This window comes from Pimephales promelas, chromosome 25 (genome assembly GCF_988280905.1).
Source record: "Pimephales promelas chromosome 25, fPimPro1.hap1.1, whole genome shotgun sequence".
NCBI lineage: Eukaryota > Metazoa > Chordata > Actinopteri > Cypriniformes > Leuciscidae > Pimephales > Pimephales promelas.
The window spans coordinates 21920532-21946533 of record NC_142793.1 but is presented as its reverse complement, the minus strand read 5'-3'; the positions used below and the strand labels follow the sequence as shown (position 1 = coordinate 21946533).

The 26002-nt window shown below is 37.7% G+C and overlaps 2 protein-coding genes across 5 annotated transcripts in view; one reads left to right on the top strand and one right to left on the bottom strand.

Annotated features, from left to right (window-relative positions):
* scaper (S-phase cyclin A-associated protein in the ER) overlaps nt 1-13249 on the top strand; it is a 107517-nt gene extending 94268 nt beyond the window's left edge. For all 3 annotated transcript variants that reach the window (XM_089127495.1, XM_089127494.1, XM_089127493.1), the window contains 3 exons: nt 9542-9733; nt 12121-12169; nt 12476-13249. In XM_089127495.1, coding sequence (XP_088983621.1) covers nt 9542-9733; nt 12121-12169; nt 12476-12579 — 345 coding nt within the window. In that variant the 3' untranslated portion in view covers nt 12580-13249. The remainder of the gene's footprint in view (nt 1-9541; nt 9734-12120; nt 12170-12475) is intronic.
* A 5143-nt stretch (nt 13250-18392) lies between these two features.
* Nucleotides 18393-24117, bottom strand: isl2a (ISL LIM homeobox 2a). 2 transcript variants are annotated; one of them, XM_039695154.2, is made up of 6 exons: nt 23826-24117; nt 23218-23407; nt 22187-22449; nt 20637-20920; nt 19814-19981; nt 18393-19053 (listed from the first exon to the last, which is right to left on the bottom strand). In XM_039695154.2, the coding sequence occupies exons 1-6, from the start codon at nt 23881-23883 to the stop codon at nt 18937-18939; spliced, it is 1080 nt and encodes a 359-aa protein (XP_039551088.1). In that variant the 5' UTR covers nt 23884-24117; the 3' UTR covers nt 18393-18936. The 2 variants fall into 2 exon arrangements, with proteins under 2 accessions (XP_039551088.1, XP_088983640.1); XM_089127514.1 differs by having other exon boundaries at nt 18393-18984.
* Between the last annotated feature and the right edge of the window lie 1885 nt (nt 24118-26002).

Below are 26002 nucleotides of genomic sequence, written 5' to 3'. Positions count from 1 at the left end.
TGTTTACATGTGTGCATCTGAGAAATAATGCAGCTCATAAAGGCAGGGAAAAACTACTGGGGGACATTTGTTCTTTCCACATGGATATTATTCAGACCCTCACCCACAGAGCCCATTTAGAGTGTTAGATGTGGAGTCAGAGCTGATAGGAAGTTTGTTTGTACTCAAGGGGGGCATAAAGGCTTTTGAATGATGGCCAACAGCAAAGAGAAATTCCTTTTTAATATGGTTTAAAGTCAACATGAAAACGACATTTAGCCTGTTGACTATTTTAACACACATTCCTGGTCTTATTGTGAGCAATTTCTTTCTTTGTTTGAAATTTAAAATGTCTTTGTAATCTTCCATCAAAAAAATGATTTTGTAGTTTAGCTGATGTCTCATAAACTTTTTTAAAGTTATGCTTACTATTATTCAGCAAGGATACATTAATTTACATCAATGAAAAAATAATAATTGTTTCAAAATGTTTCTTGAGAGGCAAATCATCATATTAGAATCATTTATTGAAGGATCATGTGACACTGAAGACTGGAGTAATGATGTGGAAAATACATCTTTGATCATAGGAATAAATTAAAAAAAAACATTATTTTAAATTGTAATAATATTTCACAATATTACTGTTATTTGTATCATATATATGCGATCTTGGTGAGCATAAAAAAACAGCCGAACAACATATTTATAGCCAACCAATTACTTATTGTTTGAAATGGTTAGTTCACCCAAAAATGAAAATTCTGTCAGTATTTACTCACCCTCATGTTGTTCCAACCCCGTAAGACCTTCGTTCATCTTCGGAACACAAATTAAGATATTTAAGATATTAAGATCGCTCCTGCATACAGTCCATAGGCTTCTTGAGGGAATGACTCTTGCTGGCCTCGAAAAGTCATTAAAGACATCGTTAAAATAGTCCAAGTGACTACAGGGGCTCAATCTTAAGTTTATCAAACGACGAGAACACTTTTGTGCGCAAAAAACAACAAAAATAACGACTTTATTTCAACTATTCACTTCCTTCTCCATGAGCCTGTAAGTCAGTTAACGAAGTGTGATTGCGTAGAGCTACGTCACACGTAGGCTCACTATTGGCCGACGCTGGTCATGTGTGTGTGATGCGTGTGCATATAATAATAAAAGAAGCTTACGCTATTAAACTAGTAACCTGACTCGCGCAGAGGGAGAAATAAACGAATATTTGAAATAAAGTCTTTATTTTTGTTGTTTTTTTGCGCACAAAAGTGTTCTCGTCGTTTGATAAACTTAAGATTGAGCCCCTGTAGTCACTTGGACTATTTTAACGATGTCTTTAATGACTTTTCGAGGACAGCAAGACTCATTCCCTCAAGAAGCCTATGGACTGTATGCAGGAGCGATCTTAAATATCTTAATTTGTGTTCCGAAGATGAACGAAGGTCTTACGGTTGGAACAACATGAGGGTGAGTAAATACTGACAGAATTTTCATTTTTGGGTGAACTATCCCTTTAAGGTGTAAATCATATAAGGTTACAAGAATCCCAAATCATTTTGAATTTTCATGTTGAGTACTTTGAATATATGTGTAGTTAAGTTTTTTTGTTTGTGTTTTGGTTTTAGTCGAACTGTGGACAAACAATTACTTAGTGCTAATTCAAATCTAGCTCACATATTTAGTTGATTCTGTTTGATATTGTAAATTGAACAAGGCAGAAATGTGCATTTCTAAGTTAAAATGGCCATAATTCACATCTTTGTTTGGACTCATCATCAAACTTCCACTTTTATCTTGTAGGCTCTTCCAGGCGAAAATGTTATTATCTTTATACACTTAGTGTTTTAGCGACGATAGCGAGGTGAAGGCTAATAACCCATTTAGCTTGTAGCCCCTACACCACCAATCCACCACACTCACTTGTCTTATCTTCTCTCCTTCACGTGTCTGATTCTTCCCTACAACAAGTGCAGGGCTATCTCCTTTGCCCTCAAACCCCAGTGTTGTTCCTGCGCTTCTAATCCTAGTTTAACGGATGTTGAAACGCCTCCTTCGACAGTCCATTACCCCGGTTGATAACCCAACCCTCTTTGATTAAATGACCAGACCACCGTGGGATAGTGTTATTAAAACTCACCAAACGTCTTTGATTTTCTTGCGACAGGGATTGTAAACGTAGCAGGCAGACAGATGAGGAATATTAATGACCTAACCCTAACCTAAAGGGTGAATTCAGGTGCGAACATACCGTTTTTTTTTTTCCGGGTTTCGCCCGTTTCTTTTTGTTTGTTTGCCCATAAATCTTTCAGAGTTTAAGGCTCCGTTTGCATCTAATGCTGTGTTTGAGCATGATCCAGGTCCGGATGTCTTCTCCAGAAGAAAAGGTTATCTTTCGCAGGATCGAAGATGACACTTGATTTATTAAGCAAACAGTAGTGAGTCAGTGATCCTTTGCCAATACGCTGCCGAGCGGAGCCGTTTTTATGGTGTTTTCATGACAATGAAACATTCTTTCTGCTTTGAGAGATGAAAACCAACAGATTTTTTTTTTTTGTCTTTTAATTTTGTTTACGTCCGTGTACCAGTCGCCGTCAGGTTGTCTGGATGGATGGTTAAGAGGGGGCGGTAGGCGTTGTTCAGATAAGGCCTTTCAGCCATAACTTCCTCTTCTGAGTGCTCTCTTTGCATCCTAGTATGTAGGCAGACCTCCTGTCTTATCAGTGACGTGAACGTTCTCTCATCCTCTCGGTTTGGTTCATCTCTAAGGCAGAGCCATAGATTTGTAGTTTTGAAAGAGTGGACATCACTGGTCCAACGAAAAATTGCTGAGGTGTCTTGGCAGCATGGGACATTTGCGTCATCTCATATATATTATATTGAATTTATATTGAAAAACAACACTTAGGGCAGGTTTACGCTGCACACGAAAGCAACACAGATTTATTTCAATGTCCATACAGCTTTCTCATGCACCAGCAGGGCTTGACATTAACACCTGCTAAATGCGAGTGGATTTTTGCAGTGGCGTGTAAGGCAGTCATTTCTACTAGCCACTTTGGTGGGTTAAATTTTATTTACATTTTATATGTACATTTTTTGATTGTAATATTTAAAAATACATCTGAAATAAACTAAGTGCAACAATAATATCTCTCTCTCTTTCTCTCTCTCTCTACTTTGACATATTCTAATTTATTAGAATTGTTTAAAAAATATATTTTTTATCTATTCTAGACAGTTTTGTTTCTCTTGGGTCAGCTTAATAGGAAGTTAATATTTTCCAGTTATTATTTTACATACATCAATTTAAAATTTTCACACACTCTAAAAAATGCTGGGTTATTGTTTTAACCCAATTTTGGGTAAAATATGGACAAACCCATCCATTTGTCCATATTTTACCCAAAATTGGGTTAAAACAATAACCCAATTTTGCAATAACATTTTTAACCCAGCCATTGGGTTAAAAATGTAATTTTAAAAATCTAACCCAAACCCAACGGCTGGGTTTGTCCATATTTTACCCAAAATTGGGTTAAAACAACCCAGCATTTTTTAGATTGCAGTATTTATACATGAAAATGTATGGCTGCAATGGAGTCCCTTAAAGGGACATCATATTTGTGGGCTTTGAAAAATTATGAAAATATATTCTGCCCTTTGGTGTTTGGTTTCAGTTTCCGAACAGATTTAGTTATTATTTTTATGAAAATGTGGCGCCCCTCCTCGTGTAAATCAGATTTCATGACAGTCATGTTTGTAATAATTCTCAGTGGCCAACTTCCAAAATTCATTATTTATTTTATTGAGAAATACTTAGTACAGTAACCCAAGAATCATTTTGTTTCCTGGATATAGTCTTAATACACATTTCACATCTATTTCTCAATAGATTTCACAATTTCTATTGTCTATTTTTTTTTTTTTCGGCGTGGCTCCACACAACCTAACAGCCATCTATTTTACTGTCGGCATTCGCCTCTCCTCCGCCGTCTTATCAAGTCTTCATCAAAGAACAAACCCCTGGCCCACAGGTCTCCTTCCTCTTCACCTTGAGCCACTCATAGTGTGCATGTTTGCGTTTCACTGCGTTAACTTTATGCTCCCTTTGTTTTCAGTTGACAGGCCTGGAGTTATGTAATGGGCCGCCCGTAAAAGCGTGGCCCTAGATGAAAACTCCAGTGCTCTCTACTTAAGACCAACACTAGGCCTTGTCTCTTCCTTTCTTTATGGCCATCTGTGTTAAAGCGGGGGAGGGATCGCTCCGGAATCGCAAGTTCAAACGCCTGCCGTTGCTTTTATGGTGTCAATTGCTGAATGGATACCTCTGCAGACGCTGGTACAGGAGGACTTGGCCGAGGTCTTAATCCAAGTTTGAGGCCGGTTAGGGGCAGGGTCATTTCTCTCGGCCAGGGAGAGGCGGGTGAGCTCTTTGCCTGGGTTGGGGCGGTAGGTAACCTCTGCTCTCTCAGTGCTGTACGTCTCCCATACGTGGACACTTGAGGGGGACTCATTGTTTAGTTGTGTGAAGATGAAGCACCGCATGCTGACGGATTATGAGATGGCTGCGTGATTTGTGGGCGGGAATGTCCACTAAACCACCACCACCACAGATGGACACGCACTTGTACTCTCTCACGTTGGGAAGGAATGATTTAAACACAAATTTGTTCTGCTTGTTTTATTAATGAAGCCCATTGAGTGTGTTTACATGTAGAACAAAACGCAGATAACAGTCGGAACTGTTTAAATTCATAAATACTGATTTTAAAGGAGAACTCTAGTCAATTTCAAATTGAACTAATTTTTTGTACATTTGGAGTTCTGTCAGTACAGACAAAAACGACAAAAATCGGAGTTGCCTACACCGTGTTATCGTCTTTTTAAAATTCGCACCCTGTTGACTTCAATAGGGCATGTTCTAAACCTGCTTTTAGCCTCTTAACGTCCTTGATTTGTCATTACGAGTGCACAGCCATTAATAAAAATGATGTTAATTCAGCCAGCTCACATACCTCTATTTGCTTCCTGTTTTCGGTCGAAGCCCACAGTAGTCGATTGTCGAGTTCACACGCGCGCGATCATTGGCGAATATCATCTCAAACCCAACACTGTGTGGTGTTCTGATTCGGATGAACTATCCATTTGAGCTGATATTCTCAGATGTTGAACACACGGAGGAGGTTTGAGATGATATTATTCACTAATGATCGCACGTGTGAACTCGACAATCGACTACTGTGGGCTTCGACCAAAAACAGGAAGCAAATAGAGGTATGTGAGCTGGCTGAATTAACATCATTTTCACATCTACTGCAGTCAGATTGACCGTGGTCACTCTTAATAACACCACTCACATGGCTGTGCACTCGTAATGAAAAATCAAGGATGTTAAGAGGCTAAAAGAAGGTTTAGAACATGCCCCATTGACGTCAACAGAGTGCGAATTTTAAAAAGACGATAACACGTGTAGGCAACACCGATTTTTGTTGTTTTTGTCTGTACTGACAGCACTCCAAATATACCAAAAAATGAGCTCAATGTTAAAAACGACAGGAGTTCTCCTTTAAGGCAGCAAACCAACAAACTGACAACTCAACTATGATGTGTTATAGTAACTTCCCAATCGTTTCACTGATCCTATGAGAAGTTCTTCACATTCATTTGCATTTACCTTGCATGATATCAGCTTGTTGTATAAGTAATCTAATCGGTCCAAGGATCTGAATATCCATTGAAGGTGCCAAGGGTCCATGAGGTAAACGGGTACCCGATCTGTCTGCAGCATTGTAATTTTTACCAGTCTCATGAATGATAAGCAATACATCAGTATCTCTACCACTCCCTAGTCTTGTCCAGAACTGATGGGAGAGATTGATTCTGTACTCTCTGCGTTTGGCCGAAAAAAGACCCTCCTTCATCTCACCCACCGTTCTGACACTACGCAGCTCCTACGCTGAAAACAACCAGATGTTTTGCACCATTTGTTCCATAGTAGCAGAGCGAGAGCATTAATTTCAACCCTGCAAAAAGCTTCTGAAACGTTGGTCATCTGAGGCCGGACAATCCAGGACTAGTCTTCAGAATTAAAGTGCTCCACTGTGGTTTGCTTTTCTTATTTTGGTCAGGCATCTTTAAACAGTTCCTGATTCAGAGTGACGTGGACCTCAAGCCTTTGAACACTGCTGTAGAACAACAGTTTAAGGCACTTCACCTTTTAAATGATAAAAGTAGTGAGTTATCGCTTTGTTTGTCATGCACTTAAACCCTCGAGGGGTATTATTAAAGTAGAGAATGCGATGGAAAGAGTATTGTTAAGAGTATTTTTAAAATCTTGTAAATCCTGGTAATTTATGTCACCCTTTTCCCTGGGAATGTCACTCCCCTCCCTTATGGTTTGCATTTGGGGCCGAGCAGCAATGGACGGATGTGTGTACCTGTAATAGGGACTGTTTAACGCCCCCTCCCTCTCTTCATCTTTCTCCCCCAAATCCCTCTAGTCAGGATTTACTGTGCTGACCTCCCAACTCTCTGGTTCCCTTCCCGGGAGCTGAGGGCCTTCCCAGGCTTCCCAACCCGGTCGGAAGCTTGTAGCATTTAGGGGCTGTGCCTCGTTTTTTTTCCCCATCACAGGCACTGCATTTAATCAGTCCAGGCCTGCTGTGATTTGGTTTTAATTCTAAGGGGTGGGCCGATTTTGACGGTGTGATTGAAGGCAGTGATAAATGAGGGCTATACACCCGGTACGAACACCATTACTGGTATTACTTCATTTATTAAAGTGGAACTGGGCTTGTTTGCATGTTTTGCACAAGGTTCAACTCCAAAACCTGACCGGCAAACATGCATCTCAGCATGTTATAGACCTTAATATAGAATAGATGGTTCTCAAAGGTTGTGACGAGAGGTTGCAGTGACTTGACCAACATTTGTCAGTTTCCTGTCGTTTCGTCAAATATCTTCGTAGGTACATACAGTGTTGTAGTACTCGAGACTCGGACTCGTCTCGGACTCGGTCTCGAGACCATATTTTAATGGTCTTGGTCTTGTCATGGACTTGTGTGCATTTGGACTCGGAATTGACTCGTACTCGAACTTTTTTTTTTTTTTAGGACTCGGACTTATTCCCGAGTCCACTCGAGTTCAATTCAAAATATTTTTCATGATTATTAATGTATGTTAATAAAATATTTCTTTAAATTGATTGACACGCCCAGTGATTGGTGATTTTCTAGTGCGCAACTGCGCATGACAAATTGTAATAAAATTACTTTTAACACCACCTACTATGTGGCCTTTTTACCCTAAACTGATCATATTTTTTAAACTCTAAGTAAATTCAGTAAAAAAAAAAGGGTTTCTCTAAGTAAATAAAAGTAAATTAGGTAATCAACCCTCACTGGTCTCGGTCTCGACTCGGACTCGACCGTCTCTGGTCTCGGACTCGACTCGGACTCGAGTGAGGTGGTCTCGACTACAACACTGGGTACATATGAAGGCTATCATTGTGTCCTTCCAACGCAAAGGTGTACTTCGAAAAACTTTTTTTTAACTTGTCAAAATATGGATCTGTTAGCATAGCAACATGCTACCGCCAAACTCTATCGTGATGTAAGAAAAAAAATCTTCTTGCTTTAATTGAGAATACTATTTCATCAGCCAGTTATGAGCATTATTTATTCATATCGCATCCTGGACACACATATTTTAACAATTCATAAAGATGAATCACGGTTTGGCCATTATGATATTTCGGGAATGGAGATTTTTTTGGTGGTGTGTTTTGGTTCTGTTTGTTGTTTTGGCATCTGATAGTCTTGCGTAGCCAGATTTTCAGACTGATAACAGAAGGTCTGGACTCCAGCTTTCATTGGCCAAGGACTGCCCAGAGGCCGTCTTACCGACATGTAAAGCAACCAATCACAGTTTGTTTTGTTCCACGTCATGTTTAGGGGCGTTAGAATATAACATTGGTGTCCCTACAATAACAGGCCGGTGTGTAAAACTTTGGACTTATTTTAAAGTCTATGCCACAAATTTTTCACACTTCATATATTTTTGAAAATCGAGAGTTCAGTTGATCCTGATAAGCGCTCATTGTCACCGTTGTAAACACACCGGCATTCTTCTTCCATGGGGGGGTTTGGCATCACGGTTGGCAACACGACACACGCGTCTCCCGGACATCAAATGATGACTTCTTAAATCCTGAAATGTTTCCAGTTACTTGTGCCATATGCCATAAGACGTTCAGCCAGCGGTCCGTGGGCGTCTGGGACTGAGACGATTGACATAGCAAGAGGTTGAATTCAGTTCCAAATTGAGTCTCCTGTGCGCAATTTGTGCAACGTAAGTTACTACCTATTTAGAATGTTCCAAATTGGTCACTTATGAGGTTTTACAGTGATGTGTATAAGTTTGGGCACCCATGCTAAAGTTGCCTAAAAAGAGGAATAAAAAATCATCTTTTGGATATTGATCTTAATGCCTTAATTAGAAAAATGAGGAAAACTCCAACCTTTAAGGACACCAATTTTCTTTGTGAATGAATAATGTATCATAAATAAATAAATGTTTTTCCTTAAAATACAGGGTGCATAAGTCAGGACACCCCTATGTTAAATTCCCATAGAGTGAGGCAGATTTTTATTTTTAAAAGCCAGTTATTCCATGGATCCAGGATAATATGCATCCTGATAAAGTTCCCTTGGCCTTTGGAATTAAAATATCCCCACATCATCACACACCATTCACCATGCCTTGAGATTGGCATGGTTTTACTTCAGTTAGCCTAATAGCTGGTTTGATTTGCATTGAAAGATGATCTTATGGAAAGTACCCCATGCCAATCTCTAAGTGTGGTGGAAGGTGTGTGATGATGTGGGTCTATTTTAATTCCAAAGGCCAAGGGAACTTTATCAGGATGCATATTATCCTGGATCCATGAAATAACTGGCTTTTAAAAATAAAAATCTGCCTCACTCTATGGGAATTTAACATAGGGGTGTCCTGACTTATGCACCCTGTATTTTAAGGAAAAACATTTATTTATTGATGATACATTATTCATTCACAAAGAAAATTGGTGTCCTTAAAGGTTGGAGTTTTCCTCATTTTTCTAATTTAGGCATAAAGATGATTTTTTTATTCCTCTTTTTAGGCAACTTTAGCATGGGTGTCCAAACTTATTCACATCACTGTATATCCATTTTGATGCTGCCTAGGTAGGAAGTGGATAGCGAGCGAGGGAGCTCACTAGGTTTTGGAACGTACTGTACACTCAAAGTGTGTCCTCCCTTGGGGCAAATCTGAACCTGTGTGTGTTCAGCGTACACGCTCAGCAGAAGTGGATGAGGCATCCCTGTCTGTGTTTTATGGAGTGTAATTGTGCGCTGGGAGGCACTGCCCTCTATTTCTCCTCTTAATGGCTGTTTGTGTGTTGTTTTAGTGGCAGATTTACGTGTGGGACGGGCAAAGAGGGGCGGGTTGATTTACAGCTGGCTGTGGCTTTGGCCTCACTGGTTGCGTGTGTGCTCACACACTGTCACTGTGTGTGTTCCAGGTGAATGTGCAGTCTGGCCGCCAGCCCAGCGTGTTGCAGAAACTGTGTCAGCTGCCGTTCCAGTATTTCAGCCACCCGCGACTCATCAAAGTGCTCTTCCCCTCGCTCATCTGCGCCTGCTACAATAACCTGCAGAACAAGGTCATCCTCCAACAGGAAATGAGCTGTGTGCTGCTGGCCACCTTCATACAGGTAAATCGCACCTTCATACACACCATCACTCATGCAACTCACGTCCTCAAACTCGATTCCTGTGTGTTCACACGAACTGCAGTTTGCAAATGCACAATAATTTGGTGATTGGAAACACATTTACTGAATAAATCTCGCAACACATGGGATTAAAGCAGCAGTTTATTCGCAAAAATGCGGTATTCCGATGGATGGACACAACTCCACTTAAGTTTTACTCAAGAAACTTTTGCAAATATGTTCCTAGTGGATTCATCAATAAAATGTAATGTATGTGTTACAAAATTTTAAAATAACTTTCTCATATCCTAGCGAACATATAGCATATTTTAGAACAGTTATAAATCGAAACACAGTAATTAAAAATAACCATTTTTCAAACAAGTTTCTCTGAACACTTATCCCATCTTCCATTGGTCAAAACAACTAGGTGTTTTACTTTTCTGGGGAATCATTATACAAATGGTTTACTTGTAGTTATACATGAATTATGGAAGCTTGTTTCCACCACTGATTAAAAAAAAAAAACGTTGTCTCACAATTCTGACTGTTTTTCTCAAAATAGCGTGTTTATATCTCCCAAGTCTGACTTTATAACTTGCAATTGCGACTTTATACTACGCAATTCTTTCTTTGTTTTACTCAGTTGCTAGAAACTAGTGCTAGAAGGTACAATTACATTGTAAACGTATTCATTTGGCTTATACACAAAGCGACTAGAGTGAATTTAAGTTATTGGTGTATTCCCTGGGAATCGAACCCATGACCTTTTAGTTTCTAGTGCCCCAACACCCCCCTAAAAGAAGCAGCTTCCTTCGCTCAGATGGATGGTTTCCTCTGTCTGTTTGAGTGGATTTACCTGCCACTACTTGAGCCTCCAGTAAACACCCTCTCCCTTCATCTTCTTCCCGACAGCGCTCTCCACACTGGCTCGCCGCTGCCATTACTTACAGAGAGATTAGCTCTTACTCCAACAAAGACAGCGCATTGTCATCTTATTCAAACAATGGAAAGACTGACGATGTCCTGCAACGTGACATCAGTTGCTTAGATTGACAAAAAGCTTTATCCACTTATCCAAAACTTAATAGAAAGAAAATTTGGTCTTTAAATAATTTTATCGGAAGTTTGTAATAATTTGAATGGCCAAAAACTGAACCATTTTTCAATCAGACTTCTCTGAACACCTATCTCATCTTCCATTGGTCGAAACACCGTTGTCCTGCCCCTAAATATAATAAATGCACAGTGTTTCACTTTTCAGGGGAATCATTATACAAATTATTTACTTTTAGTTGTATGTGAATTACGGAAGCTTGTTTCCGCCACTGAATTTTTTGCCACATTTTTACAGATAATACCGATTTATTTTCAAAAAAAGTATTATCAAACTTTTTTTTTCTCAGAATTGCAAGAACTAAACTTTCAATTCTGACTTTTTTCTCGCAGTTGATTTATATTCTCGCAGTTGCGAGTTTATATATCTCAATTCTGATGTTTTTTCTGCAATTCGAACTTTTATAGTTTTATCTCGCAATTCTGACTTTTTTCTCACAATTACGAGTTTATATCAAGCAATTCTGACTTTACTCGCAGTTACGAGTTTATATTACGCATTTCTGACTTTTTACTCACAGTTACGAGTTTATATCACGCAATTCTGACTACTCGCAGTTACGAGTTTATATCACGCATTTCTGACTTTTTACTCGCAGTTACAAGTTTATCATGCATTTCTGACTTTTTACTCGCAGTTACGAGTTATAGCACGCATTTCTGGCTTTTTTCTCACAGTTATGAGTTTATATCTCACAATTCTGACGTTTTTCTCGCAGTTACGAGTTTATATCACGCAATTCTGACTTTTTACTCGCATTTACGAGTTTATATCACGCATTTCTAACTTTTTACTCGCAGTTACGAGTTTATATCACGCAATTCTGACTTTACTCGCAGTTACAAATTTATCACGCATTTCTGACTTTTTACTTGTAGTTTCAAGTGTATATCACACAATTCTGACTTTTTACTCACAGTTACGAGTTTATATCACGCATTTCTGACTTTTTACTCACAGTTACAGGTTTATATCACGCAATTCTGACTTTTTACTTGCAGTTACGAGTTTAATATCACGCAATTCTGACTTTTTACTTGCAGTTACGAGTTTATATCGCAGGACAGGGATATTTACTCAATTATACGCAATTGTGAGAAAAAAAGTCAGAATTGTGAAATAAAAATTCGCAATTACCTCTTTTATTTTTTATTCAGTGGTGGAAACAAGCTTCCATAGTGAATATCTATCTGGGATAAGAGAATGTTTTGCTCCACGAGCGTCACCAAATGGAATAAATGATCAAATCTGTTAATTTTGTGTAATCCAGGACTGTGCCACCAATGAGAACCAATCGGACAGCAAAGCTTCACAGCCAGGTGAGGACTATATTCAGCAAATTTAATGAAAACCAAGTCATCCATATGAAATCTCAATATAGCTTTGCATACACGACTGATGATATCCAGCTTTAGACATATTTAAATTACGCTTAAATATACATTTTAAATTAGATTAACTGTCTAAATATTTACAATTGTGAAATGAATCCAGAAATCCCCATATTCTGTTCTAAAGTGCATTAGTTAAGAATTTTATTGCTCACAAAAGGCTCCTTCTGTCTGGCATTGATTCAATGCTTTACTTCCTGTGTCAGTGCTAAACCTCTGATCTTTCCCCATCAGAGAAGGGCTGGGCTCCTCTGAACTACTGCGAGCTGTCCAACCGCTTCCCCAGAGACCTGTGGGACTCCGCACTTCAGTTCTTCCTCAAGAAGCAGGAGGAGTGAGCGGAGGAGTGCAGTCATTTACAGAAGCACATTACACACATTGACATTGAAACCTAATGTATATTCCACAATGCAAAACTGTCCTGGAGGGGGTTTAGGGTACAAATGAAGACAGTCATCAGACCTCCATCGAAGCCGTCAATCAGTAGTGAGTCATTCCTAGTGGTTTTCCAGTAACTGTATATTAGCATTAGCGCACTGAAAAAAAAGCGGACTTGTCATACACAAAACGTTTCAATTTCAGGATTTTACCTTTTTGGACACATTCAGTGATTTTTGTTTTTCCCATAAGATAATCTGGTTTAATGGTGGAGTTTGACTCATATTCTGTTGTTTTGTAAATAAAAAGATAGTGGGGAATGAAGTAGAATAAACTGAAGCCCTTGTTTAATTTAGGGAGAATGACGAGTTACCTCATCCGTCGGGTTTTCATGTTTCGTATTTTTCAATGCATAAAGTGGAAGACTTCTTCCGGTAGCTGACATGTTATGATTTCTTCATTTTTGTTGTTGTGTTTCTTTGCTTGTTTGCTTTTTTATACTGTAATTTATACACGATTTCTCCCCCCTCCCCACCTTAACCTGTTTTGTCATTTTCTCAGTGTATTGAAGCACTTAAAAGTTTAATTTAAGAAACGGATGAGTTTAATAAAATATTTAATACTGCTCAATCGAGGTTATTCTTTCATTTGTAACAGGATGAAATATTGTCTACTAGATTATGTATTCGGACCAGCAGGATCCAAAAGTCAGAGATGAAAGTTTTTTTTTTTTAATACACATTTTTATTTATCAATCTAAGCAATTGTGTAAAAAAATGTAATGTAAAATGTTTAGAATGTCTTAGTATTAGGTTTGCCTTAATATCAAGAAGTTTGTCAAACCTGATGATCGTGTTCCCCAGCATGATTTGAGACGATCTAAACATCAGGAGCTCAAGACCATCTGTATACAAGGGAGTTCAGGTTTGTTTGTGCGATAGAGAGCTGGAAACAATGCAGCATCTGAATTATTGTTCATAAATTGACATCATAACGTTTCTTTGCTTAACATTTTTAAATTCCTACAACTTGGTTTATTTCCAGGTTTAAATTACATTTAAAATCTCAGACCCTCAATGTGATATTAGACTTTTTAGATTATAAAATATTGTACATTAAATATATTTACAAACACATTGATTTTATGTAGAAGAGTTAAAACAAAATTTCTCTAAAAAATAAATAAATAAATTGAGAGCTTCATTATTTATTAAGTCTGTTTAATGGACTTTGAAAATGACTCAAACATCTAAGTTGATTGTATTTGATTTAAGGCGGCTACTTTTTTTTTTTTTTTACAGTGAGATGCAGTGGAGCCGGAACCTGAAATGTGGGTTAAAACGGCATTGTAAAAGGTTTGTGGCCACGTAATAAGGGTCCTCGCTGGCCCCGGGGCCCGCTTTCTTCCATCCCATCCTCTCACACACACTACTGTCTTTTCTACCTGTGTGACTCACTGCAGCTCACTCAATGCATGACTGTGTCAACATGCACTGGAGCCTCTGGGTCAGACTCCCTTCCAGTTTCATAAGAACTTCAGTTCTACTCAAAATCTGGATCTTCAAATGTTAGGGGGGGGTATCACTTAAAGTAACTTGGATTGTCTGAGACTTTTTTTAAACGCCGCTTTTAGATTCAGTCCAGTGAAATGAATGCATTTTATGTGAGCTCTAGATGATGGGCTTTGAAATGGAAGTGGGTGTATATGTGACAACTTGAATGGGAGCTGTTTTATAGACCATTCCGTTATTTGCCAATCCGAAACCATCTGAGATCTAGACGTTCTCGTGATTTTGGCAGAGGAACAGAGGAACCCTGTGGCCCTTTCCGTCCTGTCAGTAAATGAATCATGGGTTTGATTGCTAAATCTGTTCTCTGAATGTCTCTCTTGGATTCACTGAAATATTTATCGTATTTTCTAAATGTAATTAAGAAACGCGGCTGTGAAGAAACGCGTTTTTATGGTGGCATTATAGTTTTTGTTTTAAAGATGTAGCTACAATAACAATGTTTTAACAATGTAATGAAAATTGTTAATAATTAACAATTGTCAAAATGACTTCTCAGTGTGGGAATATGTCTAAAATATAGATGCAATGGCAAATTTCAGACAATTATTATATAAGCCTATATTACGGGTTTTTATTTAAATAGCGCTTGTTTGTTGAAATGTTTGCTTCGCTAAAACGATAAATAAATGAAAGTTAGGTTTGTGCTTTAAGAAAAATGTCGAGTTATTTTGCTGAATTTTGTGCAGCCAACGGTAAACTTAATATTTTTACATTGTAATAATTTATTCCCACTTTGACTTTCGTATGCCTTAACAATTTAGTTGTTTTTATTAAACGCGCATAACATAGGCTAGACTACGAAATTTAGTATTTTAGATTATTATGTTCTTGCACTGAAATTACAACAGGTAAAAAAAAAAACTCCGAATATTTTGCAGTGAAATTACAACAGGTAAAAAAAAGCTCCGAATCTTTTGCCTATGCCGTCAGCTTCGACATATATTTGGATATAGATTATTTCGTTAAAGGTTTGAGCTGGACTATTGTGACAGTTTTAAATTAATTGTAAGGAATAAATTAAGCTTGAATGTATGAAATGACAAGACATTTCCATAAAGGGACATGTGGGTTATTAGTTGTTTGGTTTTGGAGTCAGATGTGTTTTAGGTTTCGATTTATAAACTAAAGGTTAGCTAAATACTTTGACATTTCACATTAAAATGACAGACAGGGGAGAGTTGTAATTAGTAAAGACTTAAAAGATGTGTTCTACACACATGAACTTGGCTTAAGTGTGCGTTTATTTAATTAGACCTAAATTATTAAATTAGTGGCGGAATTTGAAACAAGATGCGGCTTTTGACCTCTGGCCATGACATCTGAATCGTTATTTCTCCCAAAAGCAACCATCATATGCGCTGCATGTCGCCAAACCCTAGTCATTCAGAAGAAGAGATGTTTTATTTCAATCCAGTTAAGCTTTCTTAATTTTATTCGATTTAATGGGGTGTTGGTGATCCGGATCAGATCTACACACAGTTTAGCAATTAAAAAAGTCATAAAATACATGCCCAATTTATTTATTTATTTATTTATTTATTTTCGTATGCCTATTTGTATAGCCAATATATATTTTAGAATTCTTTATTTATTTATTTATTTAGAATTCTATATATATATTTTAGAATGTTTTAATAGAAGACTATATGCCTTCTCAAATTAGCCTATGAGATATTGTTTGCATTCCATATCTAATAAATGCAGTTATTTCCAGTTTCTGAAGCAAAGTAGACTAGTTTTTACAAGCTAGCAAATGAATGATACGTTTTGGTGGGTATAAGCTTTGGTTAAGGCTTTAGTTGTTTAATTGAACTAGTCTGTCGTCTTTGCAAACAATCACCACTTTCACAGAACACCTCAGTGCAGAGGAAACCTGATAGATAGTAGGCTATAGGCTAAATAGTAAACTAGAAAAGATGTATGTAGCCTATGAAAAAAGACATAGCCCAATTCAGTAACCATGTAAAATATTAGGCTAGCCTGTATTTTCGTATATCGCTGTGAGATTTTGCTGTTAGATTTAATCGCTGTGATATTTTTCTAGATTCTGAATAGAGAACTTCTAACAACTCAATCCAAGATTTTCAGACAGTTTATTTCATAAAGACCCAATAAAATCGCCTGACTGGCAGGTTTTTTTGTGTTTACGTATTTCCTAGTTAAACAGGAAGCTTGAGCGGGACATGTGGAAGGCCTTGTTTTGGCATGCCATAACATAGCTTTGGAATTTTCATACTTTCTGTTTAAATTCGACGAAAATGTATTTCTCCACCACTATTAGCCTAAAGAAAGCTCTTGTGTATTGCGTGACTACTGACATAGCCTACATCCGCCATGTTAGCACTGCAGGTGCTATAACCACACAATCTACAACGCCTAAAGTTAAAAAGAGCAGACATTAGATGTCAAAAGCATGCATTTTTGCATAATATATAGGGAAGGCATCTGAATTTGATACTTTCTAGTCATTTGCCGGCATTGTGGGAGGGGCGTAGTCATTCTAAGCAGCATTTGATTGGACAAAAAAACAGGAGTGCAGGATGAGTCATCAATATTTTTGTTCCATTTTTAGAAAGAAAAAGACTAAATTCATATGTCCACCAAAAGCTTGTCCACATAGCAGTCTCAAATCTAATCGATTAAAAGCCAGAAATCATCTTTTTGTGATTTCCCAGGCTGTTAAAAGTTTAACATTTATAATAATTTATTTAAAAATTATATATAATTGTAAACAAAATAACGTTTAAATGTCTGAATTAATTGCAGAATTACAGCGCTGCCTTACAACTGCTTATCCTCCTGAGTTTAGTTATCTGACAAACAGGATTATCTTGCCACAATGTCCCGCAGTGATTTTGGTCTGATCTTCTGGTGTCCAGCGGCTATATCTCCTGACTCGGAATGAAAAGAAACCCTGGACATGCAAGGGTGCGTTTGCCGAAAGGGAGTCCCGTTAAGAGAGAGGTGCTTCGGGTTTGTTGTGCTTCCATTCAGTGGATCATTTGCAGGTGATGCCGAGCGCAGATAAGCGGCCGCCGATCCCTGTCCTCAGTCTAGACTCACAGCTTTACGAGCAACACGAGATTGATCACTAGTACTACGGGAGGGCTTCAATTACTCATTCAGTATCCGGTCGGTACGATATTTAAATAGATAGATTCATTCGAAGGCTCCGTTACGGGCTGAATGTGTCGGATCAGGGATCTGTGATCATGTTATAGCCTCAATACATCAATGCATCGTTATAGGCTACGTGATTGACCACCAGATAGAGACTTTGGTTACACTTTATTTGGTGACACTTTATTTTACAATGTCCTTGTTACATATGCATAATTTACTGTTATTAGTAGTAACATAATTATGCAACTATCCTTCAACCAAATCCAGCCCTACCCTTACCCTATAGTAAGTACTTAATTAATATTACTCAGTAGCCTACTTTAATGTATACTTTACACGTAACAGTGACACCTTAAAATAAAGTGTACCCCTTTATTTTAAGGTGTCCGAGTAAGTTACAGTGTTCTACATTTAAGTAGGCCTACATGTTCTTATTATGGGGTTTGCAATATGGTTTGGTTTAGGGTTAGTTTGATGTAATTATGCATAATTTATAGTTATTACTACTACGTGTAGCATGTGTAACAAGGACACTGTAAAATAAAGTGTTAACGAGACTTTATTCGTGGCTATATTAATGGTTACTTTTTAACGATACCAAAACTTATATTTTCTGCTCTTTTTTTATAGGTTTCATAAAGAACCACGCTTTGAAAGAGAAGCATAATTATCTTATCCCCAAAACAAAGAACATTTTCTGCATAATGCGATTCTTTATAATCAGTGGCCTATATTCCGTCTTTATCTCTGTTACAATTTCCCCAAAACGATGCAAACAATATAGAAAGGTGTAGGCTATATATAGCCTATATACACAAAAACAATAATGCACGTCTGTATAGCTATAACGAAAAAGCCAAAAAAACAAAACAAAAAAAATCGTAGTAAATTCAGATATCACACTGCAGTTCTTTACTATTTAATTTTGTTCACGTTGCTCTTGTTCTTTTTACCATATGTCTTTGGACAGTTATTTCCCGTCATATATCCAGTTGTGTTATGACTGAAGTGTCTTTCACCTTGTTATAAAAGTGTAAAGGTAACATGGTCTTTGCATGCAAGCTTTCTCAGACATAAACAGCATTTAACGTAGTTTATTTAGGTCATTTCTCATTTTTGGTATGGACGGTTGTCCCGACAATAAATAACAATAACTTACTTTTTTAAATCGAGAAGTTTATACAATCTGTCATCCATTCGTTAAGATAAAATATTTTACAGCTCAGCTTTATACATCTTCGGTGAGGTCATGCGCTCTAAGACAAAAAAAGAGTTGTTGTTTTTTTTTTGTCTTATTTGGAAAATACCACTTGTTGATAAAGCTACACATTGACGGTCTTGAATAAACACTGTTAAGACTGTTGTTTTCGTAACTGGTCCATAATCAAAGCCAAAATAATGTGTTCATATTCCGTTGGACGTCCTGGGTATACGGTCCAAATGCTTTAAAAACAGTTTTGTAACACGTCTGGAAACCCCAAAGTCGCTTGGAAAGGCTCCTCCGTTTGGCAAACTGTTTAAATCCATCTTGTTTAATCCCTTTTTCCGTTCGAGGCGGTGAGGTGATGGGTTTTCATGCAGGGCGGGTGAGGGCATGCTGGGGCAGGAGTCTCCGGTGGGCTCTCACGTCTCCACGGGACTGGGCACCATGCTGTTGGGGGTGTCGGGTAACTGCGATGACAGAGAGGTCACATCACTACCAGACGAGTTACCAAGCGAACCCGACTCGGAAAATGACACCTATAGAAGGGTGAGGGGGGAGAGTTGGGAATCAGTAGGCTGTTCGATAGCTGTCAACATGAGACTAGGTAGGCTATAATATACAGCTGCGGCTCGAATTTGATTAAAAGACAGAGTTTTACATACGATTTGCAATTGACATTTACATTAGCCTACACAACTTTGGCATGGTGTTACATAGGCTAACAGACAAAATAAATTATAATAAGCAGTGTGCGAATTAACAGCGTGGGATCTACTCGAGAGCGTCTTTTCGCGCCCTTATAACACGTAAACAAATCGTTTTTTTTATATATAAAATTTTTGTCTTACACGTGTTGTAAATTTTTTTAAAAATTAGGCCTACTAATTATTGACACTAGGTATGTTATGTAGGCCTACCACCCGAGGCTAGACTGTTCTATAGGCTAATTGTTGATACGGAGTTCGCACAATCTGGTAGTCAACTTACTTAAAACATGCAAAAACCCTGTTAACGAAAAGGCTATTTGCTTACTTTAAAAAAGTTGTTTTTAAGTAAAAAATAATTACGATACAGTGTTCGCTTGCAATTAGAAGCTATACTGCAAAATATAATTTGAAATAATTGCCAAGTGGCAGCGCTTTAGACCTATGTAGGCTAGCCATTTTTTTCTTGAAGAATGCTTAAACTATATGATTGATAATTATGATAAAAGAATCAGGATGGAATGGAGGAGCACATTAAAGCCTAGTTGTTAGGCCTTGTAATAATATAACTGTTCGGGATGGCAGTCCTCACCAGCTGTTGGAAAGCAGGCTGGTCCAGGTCACTCTGTAAGGCAAATTCGCTTAAGGCTTTCCACGGAGGCTGATAGGTTTGAACTTCTACAGGATTTCCCTGGACCGTGGTGTCATGTCTAATCGGGCTGCCTGCCACCAGAGGCGTTCCCGTGAGACCTTGAAGATTCTGCAAAAGGACGAGGAGAAACCTTAGCGACACAGCTATCATATTTAAATTTCAAAGAAGCTTAACACTTTGTGTTCAAAATCATTGAAAAAAATCACAGCCATTATCGCATTTTTAATGTGTATATTATGCAGTGAAAACCACTAGATAGGCCTAGCTAGATAGATAAATTGCCTGTTAAGTTAGTGCCTTAAATTTTAAAGTTGGCCTATACAATCAGTTTGGATGTTTAAGTAATTTCAACTTAAATTACATTAACCTCACTTAAACAAATGTTGATTCTTGTATAACTTATCAAAATAAGTTAAGCAATTTTCAACTTTTTTTTACAAGTTAAAGCAATGTAAAAACATGTCATAACGTATTAGCCTAATATTTTAAAGTCTATACAGAAAACTAGACCATGATAACAATTTGGCTAGCCTTTGTAACATCAAGACATTTTTAATCTCCAAAGAAGCATAAAGTCAACTCGATTAGCAATATTTGCAAAGAGCCATTGAAGAAACCTTATTTGAAGGGTATTTAAAATAAGTTTAGCAGGCTAGCCTACTTAAAGCAAATTCGTTGATTGGCATCACTCATTAGAATTAAGTAGCCTACAAAACTGATATTCCAGCCCGATCTCATGAAAGTTCGTGTTGCATATTCCTACCGTTTTGTCGCTGTGTTGCTGTTGTTGTAGTTGTTTCATAAGTATGGACCTCTTCTTGTCTTTGCAGCGCTTGTTTTGGAACCAAACTCGTATGACCCGTGGACTCAGACCGGTCATTTCCACGAGCTGCTCCTTCATTAGCGCGTCCGGTCGCGGGTTTGCGTTATAACACGTCCGGAGAGTGTGAAGCTGCTTTTCGTTTAATACTGTCCGAACACGCGTGGTCTTCTCAGACTGCTTATGAACGTGGTTCCGGTGAGGTGGCTGGCGAACTGGCACAGGTTCTGCGAATAAAATAGCCTACGTGTCAATCACTTTTCGGCTTGAGGGGTCATTTCATTATTTAGACACACTGCAGAAGAGCACGCTTACTTGAAGGTTAAATTGTGCACACACACACATCGGTCTGTAGCCAAGTGCGTGTCAGTCAAAACACCTCTTAGGGCCTTCAATAAGCTCTCAACTTTGCTGTATGTGCAAAATGTTGAAGGATCGACATAGGATATAAAAGTATAACATGCAATAAGTGCACCATCTTACAGAGCAATAAGATGGTTAAGTAGTGACACATAATCGAACAGAACATTTGTATGGTTGTTTAAGCTTTTAGTCAACCAGTCAAAGCATTACAGTCCCACATTTAGGCTAAATTTTTAGTCAAATTATCTAAATGCATTTCTAGTTCGAAGTTAAACGTTAAAAGTACAATTCGTCGCCTATATTATCAATAATGTATTTAAGAAAAAAATCTACTGTGATATCTGATATCAGATATCCTATCTAACAGCCAAGAACTCGCCAACACTTTATTTTACAGTGTATGTTACATAGTAATAGTAGTACATAGTAGTACACACAGTGTACTTTCCATAGTAATAACAGTAAATTATGCATAATTACATGCAACTAATCCTAATCCCTATAACCAAACCCTAATCCTTTTAATATTACTTAAATATATAATTACACAATGACAGCTTAAAATAAAGTGTAGCCCAGAACTCTTTATTTATATAGGCTATCGCAATATTGCACGTTCTTTTTATTAAAAAAATACGCCAACAAAAGAAAAAGAAAGAAAATAAAAACGCCAACCAAACGCATAAACGGTTTCAGATTAATTTTACGTCAAGTTAATTCAATCAATATCATCAAACAATCTCAGCCAGCCACAAGTACGTGCCATGAGGCGTTTTGCACGAAAACAAATATCTTCAAATTGGCACCGAACACAAAATAGCCTACTCGGAAGTCTGTTAACACAATTTCACAAGCTTAGATGTAACAGAGAACTAAAGTCAGGGATCTCATGGTGGCCGTTAATAGGCTATTATTTCGCTACAACTAGGCCTACTACAATAACGAAAATAGCCTATATATTTTTTTTTTTGACACTTGTGTAGGCTATAGCCTACTGTTATTGTTGTTATACGGCACCCGAATGGATTATAAATATAGACAATTATGTGTAACTTGGACATTAGCATTGCTTTTATTATTATTATTGCTGTTATTAATTTTCTCAATAGTATTTTGACTGTTACTGCTACCTGGGATGTGCAGGGGCCTGTTGGAGTGAATGTTCCCGGGACTGATGGGGCTCCCGGCTGAAGCGCGCTCCATGAGCAGCCCGTGATCCGCCCGGCAGAGCAGCTCCTCATCCCGCAGAGAGAACTCATCTCCCGGGAGCAAATGTCTGCTACATACCGAGCACCTGAAACACTCCATGTGATACACGTTATCCCGGGCCCTCATCACCAGGTCACTGCTGCAGAAACCGATGTTGCATTTGGCGCATTTGATCCCAAATAATCTGCAAATTCCAGAAGAAACATTTGCTTAATTTTACTGTTCGTTTCCAAAACCAAAAGCTCGATTTTACAAGGCCAAGAAATACGGATCGTAATCGCAACTGTAACTCTTTTCTTAAAGCATGTATATAATTAATTATAAGCCTTAGTCTACAATACACACAATACAATGCATTTATCCAATCATGAATAATTGCAAGCACAGTTACCGCATAGCCGCAGAGTAAACAATATAACACATTCAAACACTGCTTCAACGGATTATTCTTTACAAATATGCTACCTAATAGAGTATTATAACTGAGGTTTAATATATTTACGAGAGCATTTATATTGAGATAATAAGGTATGACACAATGCTTAATAGCTTATATATCTTTACAAAGCAAACTCCAAATTGAACACACAGGTAAAGCCTATTAAAAAAAATCTGTCTGTGTTAGCCTAATCACACTCAAGCCATGAAATATTGGAATTTTGCTGACAAATAGCCTATTTTACCACTAAATAGGCGATCTTAGTTTTTTTGTATGCTTTACTATATTTTATTATAGCATATAATGTAGCTTATAATATACCCAGGGTATATTTTTACCTCCGCAACAAAGGTTGTTTCAAATACCCTTCTTTAGTTTATGATGATAAAACTGCGGAACAGCATGCAGAGTTTCTCCATATCTCTGGATCGGTTTGGGTCAAGAATCTGTGAAAAAGAGGCCCTCGACGAAATTCCAAAGCTGTGAAATCACAAATATATGAGTGACTCGTACCGTACGTAATCTCTCTTGCAATAAGTCTTGCCGTCCCGCACGAAGCAAGTGCACGTCTCATCCAGGTACTGACTGCATTCTGCGCACTTCAGACAGGCTGCGTGCCACTCCAGGTCCGGGGACACTCGCAGGATGTACTGATCATGGATCTGACTTCCACAGCCTACACACATGGCGATTCCAGACTTCTCTGGATATGGAGAGCAAGGATTAGCTAGTGTCCTCCGACTGCGCCCCTATATAGGCTGTTTAATCCCCCCCCAAACACCGCCGTCGTGCAAATATGCAAGATTATAGCTCATGCATCCTCTTTTGACATGCCACTTGCCCACAAAATGTCGTTATTTTCCCTGTTTTATTTCATTATATTGGTTCCTTTTTTGGCTGCACCAATAGGAGACTGTTTGCAGAAAAGTCATGCTTAGCCCAAAAATAATAACATAGGCTAGGCGAAATAAAATTATATTTTGGTAGCCTATACTGGGAGGGGAAAAAAGTTCTTATTGTCTCGCTGTAATGTTAAACTAATTTTGCATTAACGATATTCAAAGTTCTTGTGTAGCCTAATGACGAACAAATATAGCTACAATAAAACACCCGGCACTTACTTTTTGAATGATCCCCCATATCACCCAAGAAAGAAGGATGGGGTAGAATATCCACCATACAGGAGGGTTAAGGCAGAAGGCGTACAGATGAGGAAATGGAATGGGAAACTGCCTCGTCCCGAGCTGACTAATAACTTCTGGACGAAGAGCCGGTGGGAAGAGCAACACACAGACACTGGCTCTGACGTCACCGGGGCCCTGACGTCACATGCAAACCTGGACCACGCGCGCCCCCGAATATCAGCAACAGCCACGAGGAATGTTTTGAATATTGTCCACCGAGGAATGGAAGATTAAACTCGCACTTCTGTTTCTCCAAACATAACTGGGAAACAGTTGCGACGGTGAACAAAACACACAAGAAAAGTAGCTGGAAATTCAATAAATAGGCTAAGGAATGTGTTAATAATATGTAGGCTAGGCTATGTATTTCATAATATGTTTTAAGTTCGCCTACATTTTAATGTCAGTATTGCATTTAGATGTTCAATGAGAAGCTGGACCAATGCAACGAATGAATGTTAGTGACAATATCTGCGGGGTTAAACTGCATTTGAAATACTGACATAAACAAAACAAAACTAGAATGAGGTTTCAAAAATATATTAATTTTGCTTTCTTAAAATAAATAAACATTTAGCATATTGGCTACATTTGTTTAGTTGCTTTAAAAAATATCCGTAGGGGAAATCCATGTGAATTTAAGTCCATGTGTAACAGTGAGCCCCCTACTGGACATCAGGAAATCTTCATATACTAGTGCCTATCACATGGTTTCATATTTGTAATACAGTTCATAATTCGTTTTTGCCAGTCGAACAAAATGTATAATTTAGGTAGAAAATAACTGACTATAAATATGAAATAAATTCAACAGAAATACTATATTTCAGCTGTGCAGTGCATTAGAAAAACAGACTTAGCAATTAAACATTTCCAGAGGATTTTTTTTTTAGTTCGACTGCGAATGTAACGTGTTTCAAACCCGATTAATCTATTTAGGCTTCTTTGTGCGTTTCCATTGAAAATTGCCATCATAAAATCTGTCCAACATGGACCTGCATTCTTCGGTTAGATTTTATCTCTCTATTGAATCTGCCTCAAAATGAAAAAGAAGAAGAGACTCACAGCACAAGTTTGCGAACGGTTATTTTTGGATTGAACGACACCTTGCATTAAACTGTGCATTTTATTGTGAATAATTCGCTGGTAAAAAATAGAAATGATGAAGATATGAAGATAACTATTGTTTCATCTCAGAAATAGTCAAGACAATGGATTAGCCTACTTTTATTTTTACTTTTACTTTTGAGTTCAAAATCCACTCTTGTCACGACATTTGAAGTTCAGGAGAATAAATAAGTTTACATAACTTAATTGGGCATGTTTTAGCGTTCATGCTTCTGTCCATTTTTTTTTTTGGTCATATTAACTTAAATATATCCTAGCTGGAGGAAAAGTCCATAGGCTATTTTAAAATGCGACCATATGAATAATTTCGTATATTTCACTATACTATACACTATAAAATAATTCAGACATGAATCATGTTTAAGTCGTGTTGTGTGAATCAGAGTGACCGCGTGTCGAACCTCACCTTTGACTTTGACCTCTAACCCCGCAAAGAAACACATTTAATTTCGGCTACCAAGAAACCATGGCTCCATGAGGGGGTCAAAAAGAGACATATAGGAGATTGCATGTAGCCTATCCTATACTTTTTACGCTTTATTGGTTTTAATCAGTTGACAACCATTTGTCGGCGATTTAGATTCACAAACGGACTGAACGAATCAGATGGAACAAATACTACGGAAATGGTCAGAATAATTGCCTAACTTTTTAATTTGACAATAAAATCCATGTAGCCCATACATCATTTTATCATTTTATTAGGCTACATATTATATTATAATATATAATTTTATTTTTAATGTAATTGAACAGTTCTTGAATATATTCTTAAGCTACAATGCAAAACGTAATCTATCACAATCTTTCCCTTTTGTCTTGACCATATTTTGCACGTGAACATAAAGCATCAAATCAAAACATGTCCAATCAGTAAAAATACAAACAACAAACAAACAATGCAAACAAACAAATCAACAAACAAACAACAAACAAATAAAAAGACAAACAGGGAACATTAATAAAAATCATTCTCGTAGAGACCT

Coding starts and splice junctions, on each gene's coding strand:
- isl2a (XM_039695154.2), bottom strand. CDS start 23,883: ATGGTGGATATTCTACCCCATCCTTCTTTCTTGGGTGATATGGGGGAT. Junction 23,408..23,825: donor TATGGGGGATCATTCAAAAA/GTAAGTGCCGGG, acceptor CTCCATATCCAG/AGAAGTCTGGAATCGCCATG. Junction 20,921..22,186: donor CAGGCCCCTGCACATCCCAG/GTAGCAGTAACA, acceptor TTTTATTCGCAG/AACCTGTGCCAGTTCGCCAG.